At 36.8% G+C, this 19,212-nt stretch overlaps 2 protein-coding genes across 2 annotated transcripts; both read left to right on the top strand.

Moving 5' to 3' along the window:
* Positions 1–7,360: 7,360 nt before the first annotated feature.
* On the top strand, positions 7,361–8,236 carry LOC112709574 (uncharacterized). The gene is made up of 2 exons (XM_025761459.2): positions 7,361–8,038; positions 8,111–8,236. Exons 1-2 carry the CDS (start codon positions 7,370–7,372, stop codon positions 8,174–8,176), a joined length of 735 nt encoding a protein of 244 aa, XP_025617244.1. The 5' UTR covers positions 7,361–7,369; the 3' UTR covers positions 8,177–8,236.
* Positions 8,237–9,089: 853 nt separating this feature from the next.
* Positions 9,090–19,079, top strand: LOC112712304 (ABC transporter B family member 6). The gene is made up of 11 exons (XM_025765154.3): positions 9,090–10,300; positions 11,217–11,271; positions 11,354–11,529; positions 11,654–11,854; positions 12,116–12,375; positions 12,455–12,765; positions 12,865–13,085; positions 13,198–13,538; positions 13,800–14,566; positions 14,852–15,093; positions 17,305–19,079. Exons 1-11 carry the CDS (start codon positions 9,938–9,940, stop codon positions 18,532–18,534), a joined length of 4,167 nt encoding a protein of 1,388 aa, XP_025620939.1. The 5' UTR covers positions 9,090–9,937; the 3' UTR covers positions 18,535–19,079.
* Positions 19,080–19,212: the final 133 nt, after the last annotated feature.

Here is a 19,212-nt window from a genome sequence, read left to right as displayed (position 1 = left end):
TATATAAATTGAGGCAATAATTTAAAATTCTATAATTATAATTTAATCAAATACTAATAGTAAAACCAAATTACCTAAACAATATTGAACCTATTCTAGTCCTTAGTCACGTATAGTATAGAATCATTCTTGTATCGACAACCAACTGAAATAACATCGTAAGTTTTAATATTTAGAATTCGTGCAAAATCAGACCATCCTCTTGTTAGATAAGCTTCATCATCCGCTATCCATGCAATGCGACAAGATATAGAATTGTCACACCGAGAAACCAAACTAACTCTTATTTCCCTCAATGACATTGCATGCATGCAAAAGAAAGCTGGTAATTTCTGTAAAAAATCAAAATATGTTAAAAAAATTATTCTAATAATGAACAACTTAAACTAAAAAAATTTAAATATATTACCAATTGTTGAAATTGTATATCTGAATTTGTCACGAATTTAGCAAAGCTGAACTGAAACTGAGGGAATTCAATTTCATTATGTGCTCAATTTCAAAGATTTTCGGGCAGACGTAAAAAGTATGGAGGGGATGAAACTTGAACTTGCCCTATAAAGTTCTGTGGATGCAATTCCTCAATCAAAAATCGAGCTCCCCCTAAGAAATCTAACTTTAACCACATTCCATTGGGTTGGTCATAATAGGTGAGTAGATCCAACCATCCTTCGGTAAAGTAGAGACTATTGTCTCTTCTTTAAACGCTTACATTCATGTAGTTGGAACCCGAATCAGTGAAGACAACTCGATGAGGTATTTCATGGATGTGATGCATTGTAAATGATTGTGGCAAAAGACAATCGAACTGAAATATTAGACGATAAGAATAATTTAGAGTAATAACAAATAAAAAGTTATCAAAAGAATAATATAATAGAATGAGTATATAAAAAATATTATAAAAAATTATAAATTGTACCTTAAAAGGATCAACTTCAATAAAAAACAAAAAATACATTCTTATTCTATGAAGTAGTAAAAAAAATCACTAAATATAAAATTATGAATTGACTCTCAAATTTATATTCATGTACCACAGGAAAACACTATATATAGACGTTAGTAAAACAAAAATAAATATGTAAACTACCTATTATTAAGGTAATTTTTTAATAATGCATTAAATTTTGATTTGATACAATTATAATGAAGATATGTTTCTAAATTAGTATAATTTTATATTATTCATTAAATATTAATTACAATATAATTATATTAAAGATATTTTTTATAAAATAATTTAAAAAAATTATTTGATATACGTGAATCAGGTAATAAAGATTTTTTATTATTATTATTGATATTATTATTATCGTTAAAATTATTAAAAGTATTTTTAATTGATAATTGATAAGTAGTTTAATAGTGCATTAAATATTGATTTGATATAATTATAATGAAGATATGTTACTAAATTAGTATAATTATATATTATTTATTTAGTATTAATTATAATATAATTACAATAAAATAATTCAGAATAGAAAAAAATTTTATTCGTTTTGGAGGGAAAACAGAGACATGAGAGATCGACACGTCACCTTTAGTAGTTGGGGGAAAACCCAGTTTTAGTATATTAAGTAGATATATATACACATTACACCATATAATATTATTATATATATACAAATCATTATTGAGCTAATTATTTTAATGCTAGAGTCTTATATTAATACATCTTTATTTTATATTTAATATATCTTTTATTTATTTCACAACACGTTATCAGCACGAGACTCTGATCAAATTTTTAGGAAGACTCAAGTAACAAATTTTTATTATGTCGAAGCTCTCTCATCTTGAATTCAATGCTCTTTATATATCTGGAAATAATTATTTATCATGGATACTAGATGCTGAAATCCATCTTGATTTAATGGATCTTGAAGATACAATTAAGGTTGAAAATAATGCAAGGATAAAGCTAAAGCCATGATTTTTCTTCGTCGTCATATTGACGAATGATTGAAAAATGAATATCTTACATTAAAAGATCCTGCATATCTTTGGAAAGACCTTGGAGAAAGGTATAATCATCAGAAAACGATGATACTTCCTCAAGCCCGATATGAATGGACGCATTTGTGTTTACAAGATTTTAAATCTATAAATGAATATAATTCTGCAATGTTTCGAATCACCTCACGAATGAAATTGTGTGGGGAAAAAATAACTGATCATGATATGTTGGAGAAAACTTTCTCAACTTTCTATGCCTCGAATGTGCTCCTGCAGCAGCAGTATCGAGAGAAAGGATTTAAAAAATATTCTGAGTTAATTTCTTGCCTTCTTGTTGCTGAACGCAACAATGAGTTGTTATTGAAAAATCATGAAGCGCGCCTAGCTGGCGCTGCCCCATTTCCTGAAATAAATGTGGCAAATTACCCCAGAAGAGGTAAATGGCAAGGTTTTAATAATAAGAAAAATTATGGAAGAAAAAAGAATTATGTTCAAAAGAGAGGATCTCACCAGAAGTGGGATAAAGAAAGAAATATCGGGCAGAATAAATCAACAGGGGATAAGTGTTTCCGTTGTGGTGGAAAGGGCCATTGGTCACGTACCTGTCGTACTCCAAGGCACCTAGTCGATCTTTACTAGGCATCTTTGAAAAAGGACGACAAAGGAAAGGAAACAAATTTTGTCTCAAATGATGCTGAGAACTCCACCACTCATTATGATGTATCTGATTTCTTTGAGGATCCTGAAAGAAATATTGGTCATTTGATCAATGATGGAATAGTTTAATATGTGGGATTGTGAAGTATCTATGTAAATAAATAATGTAAAGAACTTATTGTTAAGTTTTATTTTCTATGTATTTAAGTTTCAAATGTGATGTACATAAATAATGAAATATTAATGTTTATGAATTTTGAAATTATTAAATATGTGAAATTTTAAAATAAAATTTTTGTATATGACATTATTTTATGTATAGTGTTTCTTAGAAAAATAATTCTGATCAAGTATTCAATTTAACTGTGCATACTACTCATTTTATTATTATTTGTTTTTTAAGAGAATGGCAAGGATATGTAATAAAGATGTATGCCTTGCGAATAGTGCAACTTCGCACACTATTCTCAAAAGTGATATATATTTTACCCATCTTGTGCTAAAAGAGGAATATGTTAATATTATTATTGGCTCAGGCAATGTGATAGAAGGCTCCGGAAGAGCTATAATTTTGTTTCTTGGAGGAACAACATTTATAATAAATAATGCACTATTATCTACCAAGTCTCTGAGGAACTTGTTGAGTTTCAAAGATATTTGCCGAAATGGATATCATGTTGAGACGATGAATGAGGGAAATCATGAGTATTTATGTATCACAACTCATGATTCAAATAAGAAAGTTATATTAAAAAAATTATCCTCACTTTCATCTGGGTTGTATTATACCAAGATTAGTGCAATTGAATCACATGCCATTGTAAACCAGAAGTTTACTAACTCAAATGAGTTCATAACTTGGCACGACCGATTGGGTCATTCGGGAACAACCATGATGAGGAGAATTATTGAAAACTCTCATGGACATTCACTAAAGAACCAGAATATTCTTAAAACTAGTGAATTTTGTTGTGCTGCATGTTCTCAGGGAAAGTTAATTTTAAGGCCATCACCAGTAAAGGTTGGATTTGAGTCCCCTGAATTCCTAGAAAGGATTTAAGGTGATATATGTGGACCTATTCATCCACCATGTGGATCTTTTATATATTTTATGGTCCTAATAGACGCATCTTCAAGATGGTCACATGTGTGCTTATTATCTTCTCGCAACCTGGCGATTGCGAGATTACTGGCTCAAATTATTCGATTAAAAGCACAATTTCCAAAAAATCCAATCAAAACAATTCGTCTTGATAATGCTGGTGAATTTACTTCCCAAGCCTTTGATGCTTATTGTATGGCTAATGGAATAAGTGTTGAACATTCAGTAGCTTATGTTCACACACAAAATGGGTTAGCAGAATCACTTATTAAACGCCTCTAATTAATTGCTAAACCCTTGCTTATGAGAACAAATCTCCCAACCTCGGTTTGGGGGCATGCTATTTTACATGCTGCAGCACTTATTCGTTTGAGGCCAACGAGTTACCATCAGTTCTCTCCTATGCAACTAGCTTTTGGCCAGCAGCCAAATGTTTCCCATTTAAGAATATTTGGGTGTGCGATATATGTTCCCATTGCACCACCTAATCGCACCAAAATGGGACCCCAAAGAAAATTGGGAATATATGTTGGATATGATTCTCCCTCTGTAGTGAGGTATCTTGAGATACAAACTGAAGATGTATTTAAAGTCCGGTTTGCGGATTGTCATTTTGATTAATCAAAATTTTCAACATTAGGGGGAGAGAATAAGATTCCTGAAAAGGAACTTAACTGGAATGCATCATCGTTGATGCATTTAGATCCTCGATCAAGACAATGTGAACTGGAAGTTCAAAAGATTATACATTTGCAAAGAATAGCAAATGAATTGCCTGATGCATTTTCTGATACAAAGAGGATAACCAAATCTTATATACCAGCAGAAAATGTCCCAATTCGAATTGATGTCCCAGTAGGACAAGTAGCCACTGAAGCAAATTCACGCCAGAAGCGTGGCAGGCCTGTCGGTTCCAAAGACAAAAATCCTCGAAAGAGAAAAGAGGTAAATAATATTCCTGTTGAAAAAGACATAGTAGAGACACCTGCAGTTGTCCAAAATTCTGATATAACGCCAGAAGACGTTCAAGTACCTGAAAATTGTGAAAATGATGAGATCTCGATAAATTATGTCTTTACAGGAGAGAAATGGGACCAAAATAAGACAATTGTCAATGAAATATTTGCATATAATGTGGCATTAAATATCATGCATGAAAGTAAGGATCTTGAGCCAAGATCAGTCGAAGAATGTCGACAAAGGAATGATTGGCCAAAATGGAAAGAAGCCATGAAGGCTGAATTAGACTCACTTGCAAAACGTGAAGTCTTTGGACATGTAGTCCGTACACCTGAAGAAGTAAAACCTGTTGGATATAAGTGGATATTTGTGAGAAAACGAAATGAGAAAAATGAAGTTGTGCGCTATAAAGCCCGACTTGTGGCACAAGGTTTTTTCACAAAGGCCCGGTATAGATTATGAAGAAACGTATTCTCCTGTAATGGATGCGATAACATTGCGTTATTTGGTCAGTTTAGTTGCATATCATAAACTGCATATGCATTTAATGGATGTGGTAACAGCCTATTTATACGGCTCATTAGATCGGGATATCTATATGAAAGTCCCTGAATGACTAAAGATATCTAAACCATCCAATGAATATTCGCAAGGGTTATACTCAGTCAAATTGCAAAGATCTTTATATGGTCTAAAGCAATCTGGACGAATGTGGTATAATCGTCTTACTGAGTATCTGGCCAAAAACGGATTCAAGAATGATGATATCTGCCCATGTATTTTTATAAAGAAAACTACATCTGGGTTCATTATAATTACTGTGTATGTTGATGATTTAAATATCATTGGGACTCCTGAAGAGATTCCAACAATTATAAAAACTCTAAAAAAAGAGTTTGAGATAAAAGATCTTGGAAAGACTAAGTTTTGTCTCGGCCTGCAGATCGAGCATATAAAAAGTGGAATCTTTATTCATCAAACAACATACACAGAAAAGATCTTGAAAATATTTTATATGGATAAGTCACATCCATTAAGTACTCCAATGATCGTAAGATCTTTGGATGTGGAAAGGATCAATTTCGTCCTAAAGAAGATAATGAAGATATCATTGGTCCTGAAGTACCATATCTTAGTGCCATTGGAGCACTAATGTATCTTGCTAATAATACGCGACCTGACATATCATTCGCGGTGAATTTACTAGCAAGATATAGTTCCTCTCCAACCAGAAGACATTGGAGTGGAATCAAACAAATCTTTTGATATTTTCATGGAACGGTTGATATGAGATTATTTTATCCCTATGGATCCAAGTCACAATTAGTTGGCTATGCAGATGCTGGATACTTGTCTGATCCACATAAAGGGAGATCTCAAACAGGATACCGGTTTACATATGGTGGAACAGGTATATCATGGAGGTCCACGAAACAGACGATTGCTGCAACATCCTCTAATCATGCCGAAATACTGGCGATTCATGAAGCTAGTCGCGAGTGTTTTTGGCTGAGGAGTCTGATTCAATATATTCTGTTATCATGTAGACTGATTGATCATAAGATAGCTCCAACTGTCCTGTTTGAAGATAATACAGCATATATTGCTCAACTTAAGGGTGGATACATTAAAGGTGATAGAACGAAGCATATTTCTCCTAAATTCTTCTTCACTCATGATCTTCAAAATCAAGGGACGATTGATGTTCAACAGATCCGCTCAAGTGACAATCTGGCTTTATTCACAAAGTCACTCCCAAAATCCTCGTTTGAAAGATTGATACATGAGATTGGGATGCGCCGATTTCGAGATATTAAATGATGTCGACAAGAGAGGGAGACTGTACTCTTTTTTCCTTGGTCAGGTTTTTTCCCATTGGGTTTTTCTTGACAAGGTTTTTAATGAGGCAGTCCCCATCACTAAAGGATATTGTACTCTTTTTTCTTCACTAAGGTTTTTTCCAATTGGGTTTTTCTTTAGTAAGGTTTTAACGAGGCAATAATCCTAAATGGTCATTCAAGGGAAAGTGTTGTGATAAGGATGACAATGTGGATGCCCATTTATGATGGGCGGTCTAACATTCTCAATAGTGAATGAATTAAATAGGAGTTTGAAAGTATGAAATTTTTGCATGTATAAATAGAGGACAAATCCTCAAGGAATATACACACACAGAAGCAATAAAAAAAATATTCTCTTTCTTTCTCTTACTATAAACAAATGCAATTCTCTCTATTTTTACTTTTAATACTTCTTTCTATTTTTATATATATATATATATTTATGCAATTTTCTCTCTTTACTTTTTATACTCTTTTCTATCTTTATATATATATATACAAATCATTATTAAACTAATTATTTTAATGTTAGAATCTTATATTAATACATTTTTATTTTATATTTAATATATCTTTTATTTATTTCACAACATATAGATTTGCTTGGTTGTTTTCGGTATAAATGAAAATGAAAAATTTACTGTTTCAATTAAATATATTTATTTTTAAAAATTATCATAAAAAAAAAAGAAAATTAATCCTGATTCTCATCTTTATTAACCTTAAACTAACTCTTTCTTCGAGCCACACAAAGAAACTACTTTTCATCATTCCACTCGTCAACCAAGAAAATCTCTCTTATATATATGGCCCTTGGTTTCCCTTATCATTCACATTCACCCTCACAATGACGACTAATTCCACCACTAATACTAGTAATTTGAGTTTGAAGCTTCTGATAGACTCAAAGAATAAGAAGGTGCTGTTTGCAGAAGCCTCTAAGGAAGTGGTGGACTTCCTTTTCACCTTGCTTCAGTTGCCACTTGCTACCGTCATTAAGCTTTTAACCAAGGAAGCCGTGGTTGGTTGCTTGGGAAATCTTTATTCGAGCGTTGAAAACCTCAACCATGTTTACTGGCAACCAAACCTATCTAAGGATCTTATCCTTAATCCAACCATTCTGATCAATGCACCTGCTATCTCCGGCCTCCTCCCTTCATCAGCTGCTATAAGCCACTCCCAGATAACTCCAAAGCTCTACAGGTGCTCGAATAACAGTTTCGGTTGGGGTTCAAATTATCATCATTGCAGTAGCAGCAGTGTAACAAGTGCGTACAATTCTATCTGTGACTCGTGTGGTAGTGGGCGTATGACGAGGGAAGTGAATTCCACGGCCACGGCGGCATCTAATGACAGCAATAATGGGTTTGTGAAAGAAGTAATAACATACATGATCATGGATAATCTTCTCATTCAGCCCATGTCAACCATATCAGGCATCACCATGCTTAACCAGTTCAATGTCAAGGATGTTGGTGTCTTGAAAGAAACCGTTGTTCAACTTGGCATGAAAGAGGTATCTCTCTTACACTACTCATCTCATTTTAACCTGTTCCAACTTTCTAATATAACCTTTAATGTGTTACAGGGCTTAAAGCTACTCAAGGCATCCATAGAGTCCCAGATGGTTCTCACAACCGTTTTCTTAGCTTGATGTATTTCGGATCTTAAGCATTTAAATTAATATATAGTTTAATATCTAGTATGAGATCGATATCACTATGTTTTATCTCCTTTGATTTTTGTTGGCTTTGCTTAAAATTAATACTAAGACTGCGTTTTGTTTGTTTTAGGATGTGTTTGTCTCATTATTTATGCAGCTTTTACGTTTGATGAATTTTGATTTTTGAGTGCTTGTTGGTGAGATCTTTTGTAGTTTCCCTTGATGCTTTATAATCATATTTATTTTACGTGATTTATTTTGAATAACTACTGTATTGACCCCAAAACTCTGAATTATGAAAGCATAAGCCATGATTTTTTTTTTTTTGGGTCAGTCATAAGCCATGATTGGTACAAGATTTTGGTGACACATCTTTGGGCTTGTTATGTTTTCTTCGGGCCTTTTCAGTGATACCATTGAAGGGCTGATGTTTTTTAAAGAAGGGGAAAAAACCTGACCTGATGGCCGTTTCAATAAAAAAGAGCCCTGATGATTGTTTTGACTTTTGAGATGCATTACTATAGTCTATAGTGAGATATTTTTTTGTTTTTATTATTTATTCCCTTACAACACGGATCACAAAAATTGACCCTGGATTTCAAAGAATATAATCAAGTAACCTCAATCTTAAAACGTCAAATTTACTCGGCGAACGTTTCATTTAAGTACTATACATGGATAATAAGATAGCATCAGATTTTATGCTTATATACTTTTCCAACTTTGTACACGTTAGATTCGTTAAATGGACCGCGAATTCTAGCCTATACCATTATGCAATGAATTATTTGGTGTTAAAAGAAACAAATGAGCATATTAAATGTACCAACAAAGGTCTTGTCACATGAAATTTCCTCTTCGTTTGATATATAAAAATAAACGACCCGCACGAGACTAAGATCCTAACTTCATTAAAACCATAGAATTGGAAAATAAAATAATAAAACTCCAAAAATAGGTCAGAGATCACATGAAAAAGGAAAGAAGGAACAGAGGAAATTCACTGGCACAAAAAAAAAAAAAAGGCGCTCTAATTTTATTTCCCACCAAATGATCCCCCCCCCCCCCCCCCACTCTCCTCAGTCCTCACTACTCACTCCTCACTACCCACAATGACAAAAGCGCTCTCCATTTTTTAAAGCTCCGCCTTTTCCCTTTTTCCGAAAAAACCATAGCACGCCAGCATTTCACACGTGTCACTCCAACGTCTCCAAGGAGGGGCTTCAACGTAATTCCGCTGCACATCATCCAGCTGTTCACGCATTTACCAACACCATCATTGCCCCTAATTTTACCAAAAAGCCCCTAGGGTCCAATTTCCAGCTCTGCAACTGCATGCATGCCATCACAATTTCACAGCACACACTCACTGTATCCTCCTCCTAATTCCGTGATTCAAGTATTCAATTCAATCCCAAACAAATTGAAAAGGAAATCAAACGGAAAAAGATTTCGACGCCGGAGAAAATAAAATAATAGAGGTTTAGCCGCCGGCGATGGAAACCAAAACGGAGGAAAATGAAGGAAGGCTTTTAGTGCTTAACAAGATGTTTTAAGTTTTAACTTTTCCGTAAGCCTTTGTTGACCGAGTCAAACAGCTCGCCGTCACCTTAAAGGAACAACACAACTACCGGTGCGGCGTTTAATTACGACGTCGTTTTCTCAAATAGCTCAAGTGTGGTTGAATTTCGCCTTGTGAATTACGGTGGATCTGTCACTCGTTTCAATTCTGAGTAAGGATCGGAGGGCGTGATGGTATCGAGAGGGCTGTTCGGTTGGTCCCCGCCGCACATACAGCCTCTCACTCCGGTGTCTGAGGTTTCGGAGCCGCCGGAGTCGCCGTCTCCGTATATTGATCCCGGTGCCGAGACTTCGGCGTCGCAGCAGGTTGAGGTGGAGGAGGAGATCGAGGAGCCGGAGGAGGTTGAGCCGCCGCCAGCTGCCGTTCCTTTCTCCCGCCTCTTCGCCTGCGCCGATCGTTTTGACTGGTTCCTTATGATCCTCGGCTCCCTCGCCGCCGCAGCTCACGGTACCGCTCTCGTCGTTTACTTGCATTTCTTTGCCAAAATCATCCATGTTCGTCAGCAAGATGACCAGTTTCACAGGTTCAAGGAGGTTCGGTTTCGTTCTCTTCTTAGCTCTTACCCTAGATTTTGTTGTGCGTAACGTGTCTGGATTTTCATTTCTGGTAATTTGATTTTGCTTTAGTTGTGAAATGCATTTGCTGCTTGTGATGTTATGATGAGGTAATTGAGCAATGAATTTCTTTTTTTATGAATACCGAATTGATTACACTCATTTGAACACTTCTTCCTGCAAGGGATTTGCTGGTGCTTGAAATTGTTCTCTCTTACTTATATAAGTCAATGTGCATTTAATTTTTGTTCATTTAGCCTTAGTTTTCCGATATTAGAAAGGGATATTAGGTTCAATTCACCAGCTAATTGTGTGTCGTCGATGATAATTACAGTTACAGGGATAGGAATTTGGCCATTTTAAAGTAAATTCAAATAAGGAATAATTAGGGCTTTGAGGAAATGGAATTATGAAGCCGTCTGCCAATGAAAATAAATCGTGGGTAGAGTTGAAAAGTTAAGAAAGCTGAACAACTGATTTTTATCACACAAATACACTATTTCGAAATTGGAAGAGAGCAAATTGCTGCCTTTATTCATAGATCTTTTTCTTTTGGGTGCTAAAGTGCTAGGAGTCTAGGGCACAATTAATTCATGTAGCTATTCCTCCGTGTGGGAAAAATGCTTGTTTGTCCTGAATCACAACTCCGTCAATACAAATACTTTGAACTCAACTGTAGTGAGCAGTTACAATTAGCGAGAAGGAGAAAAAAGTCACAAAACTAGACATGGTTGACCAACAATTACTAATAGGCAATGTTTCTAAATCTGATTTTGCCAGAGAACCTATGAGTATGAATGTTTTATTGTTTGACTGGTTTATTTAGTCTGTCAAACCAGTTTACATCATAGCTACACATTTAATTTTGCTGCCTCTCTTGTTGTTTCTTCTGCAGCTGGCTTTAACCATTGTTTATATTGCTGGGGGAGTTTTTGCTGCTGGCTGGATTGGTACATTAATCACAAGCAATTTATCTTATTTAATATTGTGTTTATGTATCTTGCAATGCTAACTTTTCTTTATTTATCATAGAGGTTTCATGTTGGATTTTGACCGGAGAACGGCAGACTGCTGTTATCAGGTCAAAATATGTTCAAGTATTGCTTAATCAAGATATGAGCTTTTTTGATACTTATGGGAATAATGGAGATATCGTGAGTCAAGTATTGAGTGATGTGCTGCTCATTCAGTCTGCACTTAGTGAAAAGGTATGTTAGGTTCTTGTATTTTTCATAAACTTATTCATTTGTAAATTTGAAATTCTTTGCAGATGAGACCTCCAGACTCGTCTCATACAGTATGTCTATTGACTTTTAAGTTTTAATAATACAGGTTGGGAATTATATTCATAACATGACTACATTCTTCAGTGGTCTTGTTATTGGTTTTATCAATTGTTGGCAGATTGCATTGATAACATTAGCTACAGGTCCATTTATCGTTGCGGCAGGAGGAATATCAAATATATTCCTTCATAGGCTTGCTGAGAATATCCAGGATGCATATGCTGAAGCAGCCAGCATTGCTGAACAGGTTATTTATTGTCCAAGTCTTGATTCATTTCTAAATCTAATTATATTCTTGATTTATACATGCAATTGAAAGGTAGATTTTCATTTTGCTATATATAGAAGGAAAAGAGGAAGGTTTCAAATCTGTCTGAAAATCTTCCATACAGTTTTTGTTATAGTATTGTATTGTAAGCACTAAGCACAGTATTTTTGTGGGTGATGTTTATGTGCGCCACTTATTTCTATTCCATTGATTCTGAATATTTATAATATTGTGATGCAGGCAATTTCGTATATAAGGACCTTGTATGCATTTACAAATGAAACTCTGGCTAAATATTCATATGCAACATCACTGCAAGCTACTCTTAGATATGGTATATTAATCAGTCTTGTTCAAGGGCTTGGTCTTGGATTTACATATGGGCTTGCAATATGTTCTTGTGCATTACAACTCTGGGTTGGAAGGTTCTTGGTTGTGCACAGAAAAGCTCATGGTGGTGAAATTATAACAGCTTTGTTTGCTGTGATTCTAAGTGGCTTGTGAGTTTCATTCGCAACTTGTATATTTTTCCCTATTTGTTTTACATTTTTTAACACAATTTTTGTTACTTTATTTAAGGGGATTGAATCAAGCGGCGACGAATTTCTACTCATTTGATCAAGGGCGAATAGCTGCTTATAGATTGTTTGAGATGATAAGCCGGTCATCCTCATCTTTTAATCATGATGGCAGTGCCCCTGCTTCAGTGCAAGGGAATATAGAGTTCCGCAATGTTTATTTCAGTTATCTTTCTCGTCCTGAAATCCCTATCTTGAGTGGGTTTTATCTCACTGTTCCTGCTAAGAAAGCTGTGGCACTTGTTGGCAGAAATGGCTCTGGCAAAAGTAGTATTATTCCACTCATGGAGCGATTCTATGATCCTACATTAGGTAATTGTTTTCCAATTCTCAAGTGCATGCATGCCCTGTTATTCATAGGACTCATGAGTCATTTCAGACCAAAATCTATTTTTTCTGTCTGTGGTTTAGGAGAAGTTCTTTTAGATGGTGAAAACATCAAGAATTTGAAACTGGAATGGCTTAGAAGCCAAATTGGACTGGTCACCCAGGAACCTGCATTGCTCAGTTTGAGTATAAGAGACAACATTGCTTATGGGAGGGATGCAACCATGGATCAAATTGTAGAGGCTGCTAAAATAGCTCATGCACATGCGTTTATCAGCTCGTTAGATAAAGGTTATGACACTCAGGTAAAGCCTGATTACACTATCATATGGAGCCTGTAGCTCTTCTTTTGGTTTGTATTTGGATTTCTACTAGCAATCCAATTTCACTAAGAAAACTGAGGCTTCTATCTTTTAGGTTGGGAGGGCTGGTATAGCTTTGACAGAAGAGCAGAAAATAAAACTATCTGTTGCAAGAGCTGTGCTTTTGAATCCATCGATTCTTCTGCTTGATGAGGTTACTGGTGGACTTGATTTTGAGGCTGAGAGGTCTGTTCAGGAGGCCCTTGATCTACTTATGTTGGGACGCTCAACAATAATAATTGCTCGAAGGCTTAGTCTCATACGTAATGCTGATTATATAGCTGTTATGGAGGAAGGTCAACTTGTTGAAATGGGTACTCATGATGAGTTATTAAGCCGGGATGGCTTATATGCAGAGCTTCTTCGCTGTGAAGAGGCCACAAAACTTCCCAAAAGGTGTAATACTGAATCTAGCCATACTTACTTCCTTTTCAATATAGTGTTGTTTGCATATCTGGAGGATATAACATGGTTCTTTCATAAAAGGAGCTCAGTTCTGTTAAGAAAATGTTTACCTTAACAATAAATGAATCATCTTTACCCCATCGCCTAACACAATTAAATAGCCCCGAACAGCAGTATTTAACATATAGTATGTTTATTATTTGCAAGGTTTCTTTACTTGTAACATCACATGTTCTTTTGCTTATTGTCCAGGATGCCTATTCGGAACTACAAGGATGCTGGAGTTTTCCAAATTGAGAAAGATTCTTCAGAAAGTTTGAGAGAACCATCATCCCCCAAAATGAATAAATCACCCTCTCTTCAAAGAATTGCTGGAGTATTTCGGCCTTCGGATGGCTTCTTTAACTCACAAGATTCACCAAAAGCACGGAGCCCACCACCTGAGATGATGCTAGAAAATGGTGCAGATAAGGAGCCATCGATAAAAAGGCAGGACAGTTTTGAAATGAGACTGCCAGAGCTGCCCAAGATTGATGTCCAGTCTGTGAATCGACAAGCATCAAATGGTTCCGACCCGGAATCCCCTATTTCACCTCTATTAACGTCTGATCCTAAAAATGAACGCTCTCATTCCCAGACTTTTAGTAGGCCAGAGAGTCATTCTGATGATATGTCAGTGAAAATGGATCTAACAAAGGATGCACGACATCGGGGGCAACCCTCACTTTGGAGGCTTGCTGAGCTTAGTTTGGCTGAGTGGCTTTATGCTGTGTTAGGAAGCACGGGTGCTGCTATCTTTGGTTCTTTCAACCCACTTCTTGCTTATGTTATTGGCATGGTGGTGACGGCTTACTATAGAATTGATGAGGCAAATCACTTGCAGGGGGAAGTAAACAAGTGGTGCTTGGTCATTGCTTGCATGGGCGTCGTGACAGTTATTGCCAACTTTTTGCAGCATTTCTACTTTGGCATTATGGGGGAGAAAATGACAGAAAGAGTCAGGAGAATGATGTTTTCGGGTGAGTACATCCTTCTGCTTTAAATTTTTCCCTTTAGTGTGTTTTGGATCCGAAGGGGAGCCTCGGAGCAGCGGATGAGTTGTCTCCACGTGACCTCAAGGTCACGGGTTCAAGCCGTGGAAACAGCCACTGATATAATTATCAGGTTAGGCTGCGTACATTACAACCTTGGTTGCGGCCCTTTCCCGGACCCTGCGTTAAACGCGGGACGCTTGTGCACCGGGTTGCCCCTAGTGTGTTTTGGATCCCTGAGCTTGTGCTTAACTTGTTTCTAAAACATGGCAGCCATGCTACGCAATGAAACTGGATGGTTCGATGAAGAGGAAAACAGTGCTGACAATTTATCCATGCGCTTGGCGAATGATGCTACATTTGTTCGAGCAGCTTTTAGCAATCGACTTTCAATATTCGTACAGGACAGTGCTGCAGTTATTGTTGCTTTTCTCATTGGTGTTTTGCTCCAATGGCGATTAGCACTTGTGGCTTTAGCAACACTTCCAGTTCTTTGTATCTCTGCATTTGCACAGGTTTGCCTCTGCATTTCTGGTTTTCTAGTGTTATATTTTCTGGTGGTTGGGGTGAGTTTTTATTTCTTTTCCACATGTACATTGTTTTTGGAAGAATTTCTCCATATAAATCAACAACAACAACAACAACAACAACAAAGCCTTATCCCACTAAGTGGGGTCGGCTACATGAATCAAACGACGCCATTGTGCTCTGTCATGTATCATGTCTACAGAGAGACCGTTTACATGTAGATCTCGTTTGACCACCTCATGGATGGTCTTCTTAGGTCTTCCTCTGCCTTTCGCCCTTTGTCCATCTTCCATCTCATCCACCCTCCTGACTGGATGTTCTATCGGTCTTCTTCTCACATGTCCAAACCACCTGAGACGCGATTCAACCATCTTTTCCACAATGGGTGCTACTCCAACTCTCTCCCTTATATCTTCATTCCTTATTTTATCCAATCGCGTGTGACCACTCATCCATCTCAACATCTTCATCTCTGCCACACTCAGCTTATGTTCGTGCTCTCTTTTAGCCGCCCAACACTCCGTACCATACAGCATAGCCGGTCTTATAGCGGTGCGATAGAATTTACCTTTAAGTTTTAAAGGCACTTTTTTGTCGCATATAAAACCAGATGCACTCCGCCATTTTGACCAACCTGCTTGGATCCTATGATTTACATCATGTTCAATCTCTCCATTATCCTGTATGATGCACCCAAGATACTTAAAACTTTTAACTTTTCGTAAGGTGTTCTCTCTAATTTTCACCTCTATATTGGAGTTTTCCCTTCTCAGACTGAACTTACATTCCATATATTCCGTCTTGCTACGGCTTATGCACAGACCATACACTTCTAGAGCTTCTCTCCATAACTCCAACTTCTTATTTAGGTCTTCCCTTGACTCTCCCATAAGGACGATATCATCGGCAAAAAGCATGCACCATGGCACAGGCTCTTGGATGTGCTCTGTGAGTACTTCCAAGACTAATGTGAAAAGGTATGGACTTAAGGATGATCCCTGGTGTAATCCTATACCAATAAGAAATTCCTCTGTCACACCACCTTGAGTCTTCACACTAGTTGTGGCCCCATCATACATGTCTTTAATTGCCCGAATATATGCGATCCTTACTCTCCTCTTTTCTAAAACCTTCCATAAGACCTCCCTTGGTACCCTATCATACGCTTTTTCCAAATCAATAAACACCATGTGTAGATCCCTTTTATTACTACGATACCTCTCCATCATCCTTCTTAATAGGTATATCGCTTCAGTGGTAGATCTGCCTGGCATAAATCCAAATTGGTTCTCTGTTACTTGTGTCTCTTTTCTCAACCTCCGTTCTATCACCCTTTCCCATAACTTTATAGTATGACTCATAAGCTTAATCCCTCTATAATTTCCGCAACTTTGTATACCCCCCTTATTCTTGTAGATAGGTACCAAGGTGCTCTTTCTCCACTCATCAGGCATCTTCTTTGACCTTAAAATCTCATTAAAAAGCTTGGTTAACCAGTTGATGCCTTTTCCTCCAAGACCCTTCCAAACCTCAATCGGGATATTATCAGGTCCTACTGCCCTGCCATTTTTCATCTGCTTTAGAGCCTCTTTTACCTCGAAGTCTCGAATCCTTCGATAGTAGTCAAAGTTTTGATCTTCTTCCCTTGTGCATAATCGACCAAGGCTCGGAAGAGTCTTCTGTCCCTCATTAAATAACTCGTAGAAGTAGCTCTTCCACCTTTCATTAATCTTCTCCTCTTGAGCCAACACCTCTCCATCCTTATCCTTTATGCACTTAACCTGATCCAAATCTCTCGTTCTTCTTTCCCGGCTCTTTGCAATTCTATATATACCTTTTTCTCCTTCTTTCGTGTCCAAAGACTGGTAGAGACCCTCATATGCTCTTGTTCTTGCTTCACTTACAGCCACTTTTGCCTCTTTCTTAGCCGCCTTATATTTTTCCCAGTTATCTGCATTGCGGCATAAAGACCACTCTTTAAAGCATTGCCTTATAGTTTTATTTTATTTATTCACCTTTTTAGCATCAAGTATGTCCTGATCTAATGATGTTTGACCTCTTTTCTGGGGTTCCGTTGTAATTTTCAGTAATTATTGTTTATTTCAATCTACATTTAATTTCATTTATTAATTATTATACTGATGGATCTAATCTTGCTAAGTATCTAAATGATTTAACATCCTAATTGTATGTTGCAGAAACTGTGGCTTGCTGGCTTTTCAAGAGGTATACAGGAAATGCACAGAAAGGCTTCTTTGGTTCTTGAAGATGCTGTTAGAAATATTTACACAGTTGTTGCATTTTGTGCTGGTAACAAGGTTATGGAGCTCTACAGGCTGCAGTTAAATAAGATATTTATGAAGAGCTTTCTTCATGGAGTGGCCATCGGTTTTGGATTTGGTTTTTCGCAGTTTCTACTCTTCGCTTGCAATGCCCTTCTACTTTGGTACACAGCAACATGTATAAATAATGGATATGTGCATCCACCTACTGCACTCAAGGTGTACATGGTTTTCTCGTTTGCTACATTTGCACTTGTGGAGCCTTTTGGCTTGGCTCCTTACATACTTAAACGACGCAAATCTCTCATATCGGTGTTTGAAATTATAGACCGTGTACCTAACATTGATCCTGATGATAGCTCTGCAGTGAAGCCTCCCAATGTATATGGAAGCATTGAATTGAAAAATGTTGATTTCTGTTACCCTTCTCGGCCAGAAGTGTTGGTCTTGAGCAATTTCAGTTTGAAAGTCAATGGGGGACAAACAATTGCTGTTGTGGGAGTTTCTGGGTCTGGAAAGAGCACTATAATATCTTTGATAGAAAGATTTTATGATCCAGTTGCTGGGCAAATTTTTCTAGACGGGAGGGATTTAAAGCTATATAATTTAAGATGGTTGAGGAGCCACCTTGGTCTGGTTCAGCAGGAACCTATTATTTTCTCAACCACTGTAAGGGAAAACATCCTATATGCCAGGCACAATGCCAGTGAAGCTGAGGTGAAAGAGGCCGCAAGAATAGCAAATGCTCATCATTTCATTAGCAGTTTGCCTCATGGTTATGACACACATGTTGGGATGAGAGGTGTTGACTTAACTCCAGGACAGAAACAGAGAATTGCAATTGCTCGGGTAATTTTGAAAAATGCACCTATCTTATTGTTGGATGAAGCCAGTTCATCTATTGAATCTGAGTCAAGCCGAGTGGTGCAAGAGGCTCTGGACACACTAGTCATGGGGAACAAGACCACTATTTTAATAGCGCACAGGGCTGCAATGATGAGACACGTAGATAACATTGTAGTCCTTAATGGAGGAAGGATAGTGGAGTCGGGAAGCCACGATTCACTGGTTGCAAAGAATGGCCTGTATGTCCGATTGATGCAACCTCATTTTGGCAAGGCATTGCGTCAGCGTCGGCTCATTTAGAATCAGAGTGTATGATGCAAGTAATTGCAGCTAAGTTTGATTGGTGAGTTTTATTTCACATTATGCTTGACAACGACTGGTGAATACTCCACTTCTTGAAAATTTTCAAGAATGTCAGGTGGAGGTTTGCATGTGGCAAGAACGGGAACAATGAAGCTTAAATTAGAACTAGGCACTGATAGTCATAGAAAGGAGGAAACTGTAGCAGGAATAGATGTGTAGAATTTGAAAATAGGAGTTCGGTTGGTACGAGGTTTCTGAGCTGTATGCATATTCTTTTGGAGGCAAGCTGTTTGGACTGGCAGTGTTGTCTCCATTGGTATATTGATTTGTTTCTTAAAAAGAGGAGGGTGGTGGAATCAACGCTGATTCTTCTTAGTTGGGGATCTATAGCGTGGATAGATGATAAACTTATTCATTAATCATTACTGTATTCTTTTTCTTGTTTGTGAAAATTATATAGAAAATTCAGTCCATGAGTTGTAACCTCTGTACATATATAGTGAGAGTTTAGAAAAGCTTTTTCTTTTGCTGGTTTACTTAAACGAGGCCCCTTAAATTTTACCGTTTCCGTAATCAATGCAGACATGAAATCTTCATCATTTTCAGTTTTTAAGATTATTTTTCAATTTGGGTGAGAGTAAATTATTACATATTCATCAAGACATCGGAGCTTTA

This window comes from Arachis hypogaea, chromosome 9 (assembly GCF_003086295.3).
Source record: "Arachis hypogaea cultivar Tifrunner chromosome 9, arahy.Tifrunner.gnm2.J5K5, whole genome shotgun sequence".
NCBI lineage: Eukaryota > Viridiplantae > Streptophyta > Magnoliopsida > Fabales > Fabaceae > Arachis > Arachis hypogaea.
This window is presented reverse-complemented; position numbering and strand designations above follow the sequence as displayed.

Excerpts from the sequence above, each read along its gene's own strand:
- LOC112712304 (XM_025765154.3), top strand. The coding sequence starts at position 9,938 with ATGGTATCGAGAGGGCTGTTCGGTTGGTCCCCGCCGCACATACAGCCT. Across the intron at positions 11,855-12,115 it reads CAGCCAGCATTGCTGAACAG|GCAATTTCGTATATAAGGAC; the intron begins GTTATTTATTGT and ends ATTGTGATGCAG. Across the intron at positions 12,376-12,454 it reads GCTGTGATTCTAAGTGGCTT|GGGATTGAATCAAGCGGCGA; the intron begins GTGAGTTTCATT and ends ACTTTATTTAAG.
- LOC112709574 (XM_025761459.2), top strand. The coding sequence starts at position 7,370 with ATGACGACTAATTCCACCACTAATACTAGTAATTTGAGTTTGAAGCTT. Across the intron at positions 8,039-8,110 it reads TTCAACTTGGCATGAAAGAG|GGCTTAAAGCTACTCAAGGC; the intron begins GTATCTCTCTTA and ends AATGTGTTACAG.